General features: G+C 61.3%; 1 protein-coding gene across 1 annotated transcript in view; it reads left to right on the top strand.

Moving 5' to 3' along the window:
• Positions 1 to 5,051, top strand: part of SYNGAP1 (synaptic Ras GTPase activating protein 1) — a 30,983-nt gene that overhangs the window by 5,054 nt on the left and 20,878 nt on the right. The window contains 2 exon segments of the mRNA XM_027770213.1: positions 3,595 to 3,686; positions 4,067 to 4,188. Of these exon segments, the coding sequence (XP_027626014.1) occupies positions 3,595 to 3,686; positions 4,067 to 4,188 (214 nt within the window).

Genomic DNA, 5,051 nt, shown 5'->3' with positions numbered 1-5,051 from the left:
GGTAACCGGAGGGGGGCAGTGGAGGATGGGGAGGTCGGGGACTGGCATCATGGGGACAGGGTCGCGTGCGTGGGGGCGGCCAGTGTATGGGGGTCTTGATGCCACCGGTGGAGGAGGCAGCCTGTGTCCCCGTGTGTGTTCGTGTCCATGCTCGTGTCTCCTATGTGTCCCTGCCATGTGCACACGGGGGCCCCAGGTCCTCGTGTACACATGTGCAACCAGCCGTGTGCAAGCATCTAGTCTCATCCTGCCTCTGCCTGGGCCTGTGGAACAGTTAGTGGCCATACTGGTCCATGTCACCTCTGACCCTGTGCATGCCTGCTCCTGGCTGGGGCTCACCTCCCATCAGCCTCCCGTTTCGGGGAACGCGTGGCCGCAGGAGCAGGGTTCTCTGTGTCCCTGGTGGCAGGTGTGTGTGGTTGCATGTGTGTGCCAGCACTGGCCTGAGTATCTGTGTCAAGCCCAGCATGGGTGTCCAGGGCGTGTCTGGATGTGGGTGGTGTGCGAGTGTCGGGGCTAAGTGTGTGAGTGTGTCCCCTGGAATCCTACAGTGGGCTAGGCTGGTGTGAGCCTGCTTGGTCAGGAGCAGGGACAGAAAAGCTGAAAGGGGAAGAGTGGGGAGAAAAGGGCAGAGGAGGACGGAGAGACTGGAAGAGGAGAGTGGAGAGAGCCAGAGAGCAGGGGCAGCTGAGTGGGGTATCGGAGCCAGCAGAGCCCGACTTAGAAGAGAGAAGAGGGGCTAAGATTGAGCTGAGGACTGGATGGGGACGGTGGGGAGAGGGGCCTGGGGAGGCAAGAGGGGCAGAGAGGCCTTCTGGTGAAGTGGTCTCTGTTGGAAGGAAGGTGGGAAGACTGGAGCAGGCTCTGGGTTCCTGTAAGCCCTGTGTGATCAGGCTGGGTTGGACAGGGAGACCACTCAGGCTAGACCTGGCTCAGAGCGAGGCCTGTCAGGGCATGGACTGTCATTAGAGGTTCTCTGCTTCTGTCCAGGCCTGTCCCTCATCCTCTGGCAGCCTCTCCCCTGGCTCCCCTTGAGGACCGCCAGCAGGGTGTGGAGAGGAAGAAAGGCCCAGGGGAAGGTTAGGGGCTTGGGGGGTTGGATTCTGTGGGTGAGGGCAAGATTAGAGACGGTGAGGTGGGAGTCCAGGCCCTTGCTGTGTGTGTGTAAGTTTAATTGTGTGTGTACACCGGGTGTGTACATGTGTGGGTGTATGCACAATGCCTGTTACGGGTCTGTGTAGGTGGCTGTTCTGTGTGTGCATGCGTGTATACATCGTGCAGGGACGGGACATGGAGACGCAGGCTCACAGTGCACGCCTCCCAGGTCTGCTCTGTGTACACGGATCGTGCCGTGTCCTCTACATGCTGCCGCATGCAGCAGCAATGACAGGATGTCCTGTGTTTCTGTCTCTCTGCTCCTTTTTCGTCTGTTTCTGCTGTTCTCTTCCGCGCGGCGGTGACAGTCTCTGTAAGCATCTGTGTCCGTGGCCACTGTGTACCTGTGAGTTACGTGTGAGTTCAGGGAGCGTCGTTCCTGGTGAAGTGTCACATAGTACTTTGAGAACCCAGCAAACCAATTAGCAAAGGTGTTCTGGTAATGCTTTAGTTTCAAAGGAAGATTTGGGGTGGGTTTAAAGTTAGACTTTATGCCTTTATTAGAAGAACTTGCATGTGGAAATAATGGCTGAGCGAGGTTCCTTGAAATGAGAGTGAGAGAGCCATACCTGAGAGCTGCAGAGAGATGTGAGTGGGAAAGGATTCTGAAGCCTCGCTTGGCGTGTGCTGAAGGCTCTGCCTTTACTACGGGCCGTCCCGGATGCTCGTGCTGGAGTCATGGGAGGGCTGGGGGGGGGACGGGGCTGTCCCGAGACGGGGTGGCTGTGCCTTTCATGTGAATGAAGGATGTTTGCGCTTTGGGGATACGGGACACCTTGAGGTGGCCCGGATAGTGGGGTGGTCAAGCGAGGGCTAGACGGGTTGCTTCCGTGCCTGTGGGCCATGTGTGTGCCTTAGAGTTTCATGTCTGTTTCTATGTGCTGCCCCCGTGATCGTGCATGGAACTGGGGCCACGAAGTTGACACTAACAGGTCGCGTGGGTGTCTGGGGTCAAGTGTGTACTCTCGTGCTGCAGTGCTCACACATGCCTAAGCGTGTATCTCGTGGAGCGTGTAGACCTCAGGGTCTCAGAACGTGAGTCCATGGTGCCCTGGTGCTCACAGCTGGCTGTCTGTCTTCTGAGCACAGAGACCCCTTTTCCTGGTTTGTACCGTGGTTCACACACACGTACCCTTGCAGCTTAGTTACAGCTCCGTGTGTGTGTCTGTGCTCTACACGTGTTCCTGAGGGGCTAACAGAGTTCTTGGGTCAGGGATCCACATTTTTGTGTGCAAACCTCCTGACTCCTGGGTTTTCCAGGTGACGGGAAGCTGGGGACTGATTCTAGGGCAATTTGTTGGCATTTGCAATTCTTGACAGTGAAAATGTAGTTACAGCCCTCCCTTGTTCTGTTCTGGAATCTGGAGGGTTAACAGGCAGATCTTCCGGTCCCCCCCCCCCAAGCCCCCCCCCCCCCAAAGCCTGTAGCTTCTTGTTGCCGTGGAGATGGTGGCCCCGCCCCTGATGCAGTACCTGCCCCCCCTTTGGCTGCAGTGGTGACTGTGGGGCTGAGGGGGGAGCCCAGACCTGGGCAGCCATTCTGAAGCTGGAGCCGGAGCTTGGCACCCCCCACTTCCATTCTCCTCCAGCCCCTCGGCCCCTCTAAATTCCCTGGCAGCAGAGCCCCAGCTTCCTCCTCGGAGCTGCCATCATCCAGGCTCTTGGCAGGCTGAGCTTCATCCGCATTTACTTCCCCTCCTCCTCTCCCCACCCTGACTTGGGAGTCCCCCAAACCCCTGTGGTCCACCCTCCCCACTTCCTGCCCACCCCCTGCATTCTTTTATCTTCCCTTGCGCCCCTTCCCTGAGTCCCAGCCACTGCAGTGCACGTGGACCCGGAGCCTTCTCCCCTCCCCCCATCTGTCCCTTCCGATTCTCTGTCTTCTGTCCTCAGGCCCTCGTCACCCCTCACAGGTCCCTTCCGAGACGCCCCTCCCCAGTCCAGGGAGGGGTCATGAGAGGCAGCCCTGGCCCTTCAGACAGACAGGGGCTCCCAGAGGTGGGGGGCAAGTGGACGATGTCGCCAGCAGGGGAAACAGAAAAGCCTTCCTAGGGCAATGACCTTTAACCCATCTTCCCCCCCCAGCTAGCCCCTTCTGGGGGGGTGGGCCCCAGGGCCCTGGCTCCCTGGATCCTGGGTGTCCTTCATCACTGGGGTTCCACTGACCCTGTCACCATGCCCCCCTGCTGACTGCCACCCCAATCATGGGCCTAAGGCCTCCCACCCCGTCCCCCTCGGGGGGCTCCGGCTCGGGTTCCTTGCCCCCTCCTTCCCGCCGCCAGCCTCTCGGCCGCCGCTGCTCTTCCTGCTGCTTCCCGGGGGGTAGGTGAGGCCAGAGCTGCGGGCAGGGAGGTGGGGAACGCACCGGGGCCAGGGGGACCTGGGCTCGCAGCCCCCCGACCCTCCCAGTGTCCCTTCTGGCCCTTTCCTCTCCTCCAGAATACCACTTGGGTCGCTCGAGAAGGAAGAGTGTCCCAGGGGGGAAGCAGTACAGCATGGAGGCCGCCCCCGCTGCACCCTTCCGGCCCTCGGTGAGTGAGTGGAAGCCCAGATGTGGCCCAGCTGGAGCCCTGGAATTCTGAGAAAGGGGGCCGGAGAGAGAGTGATTGTATGTGTTTCCCCACCTCGTTGGCTCTCCCCTTTCTTGGCTCTGCCCCCTGCTTCTCAGACCAGCCCTCCCACCTTCCCCAAGCTGGTGCGTGTGTGTGAGTGTGTGTGAGTGTGTGTGTGCACTCACCACACCCGCCGGAGCAGGGAAGGCGACCCAGTACCAGGGCTCCTATCCCCTTTCCTGTCTCTGGAGCTTTCCCTTCCCCACCCCGCCTTCCTCCAGGGGCTCTAACTGAGGGGTGGGTGGGTAGGACTGCCCCTGCCCCTGCCCCAACCCACCCCATCCCCATTTCCTCCCCAGCAAGGCTTCCTGAGCCGGAGGCTAAAAAGCTCCATCAAACGCACAAAGTCACAACCCAAACTTGACCGGACCAGCAGCTTCCGCCAGATCCTGCCTCGCTTCCGAAGTGCTGACCATGACCGGTATGGGGCCGGGGCGTGCGGGGTGAGATGGGTGCCGTGTCCGGAGGGGTTCGAGGGAGGAACCTGAATGCAAAGGTTGTGGGACTCAGCTTGGTTGAGGGGTGCCCTGGGGCAGGGGACAGAACAGGGAGGGGCTAGAGCGGAGAAGGGGCAGGGCACGGGCAGAGGTCTGACAGAGAGGCAGGGACGGGAATGGAGGTGACACCAAGGAGGGGCCTCAGTCCAGGACCAGAGGAGCTGGAGTGGACAGAGGAGTGACCCTGGAGGAACTCTGAGGAATGGAAGGAGGCAGCGGGCTGGGGAGAGAGGGAGCAGGGGTAGTTGGAGGCCGTGAGGGAAGGGCAGGGAACAGGGGCAGCAGGTTGGAGGGGGGCCGGCTGGTTTCCTGCATGAAGGTTAGGGTCCTGGGACCTCATCCTGGGTGAGGGGAAGGGGCTGAATGGAGCCTGACTGGAGAAGGCCGGGACAGGTCTGCAGGTGACTGCCCGGCGATGGGGGACCCGCGAGCTGGAGGAGGCCGTTCGCTTTAGGCCTGCGGTTTGCTTCCTGGGGACCCTCTCTCTGGGTTTCCCCCTCACTCAATCCCCAGGGGGGAACCCTGACCTCCCCTCCCCCCAAGTCTGACCCCCATTGGGCAGGTAGAGGGGTCGGGACCAGGTGAGTCACACCTTTCCCTGCCCCCCCTCCTGTGTCGAGGGAGCTGGATTTAGGGCCGGCAGGGGGTGAGGGCATGGTATTCCTGGCCGCGGGGGCGGGGGGCCGGGGGAGCGTGGCGCTGACGGCAGCCAGAGCCCGCGATGACGGGGCTGCTATAAATAACCTCCTGGAGGCTCCCCCACCCCGGGTCCCCCCCCTCCGGCCGC

Source organism: Tupaia chinensis, unplaced genomic scaffold (genome assembly GCF_000334495.1).
Source record: "Tupaia chinensis unplaced genomic scaffold, TupChi_1.0 Scaffold000116_1, whole genome shotgun sequence".
Taxonomy (NCBI): domain Eukaryota; kingdom Metazoa; phylum Chordata; class Mammalia; order Scandentia; family Tupaiidae; genus Tupaia; species Tupaia belangeri.
Note: the sequence above shows the minus strand (reverse complement) of the source record. Positions and strands in the feature narration are given on the sequence as shown.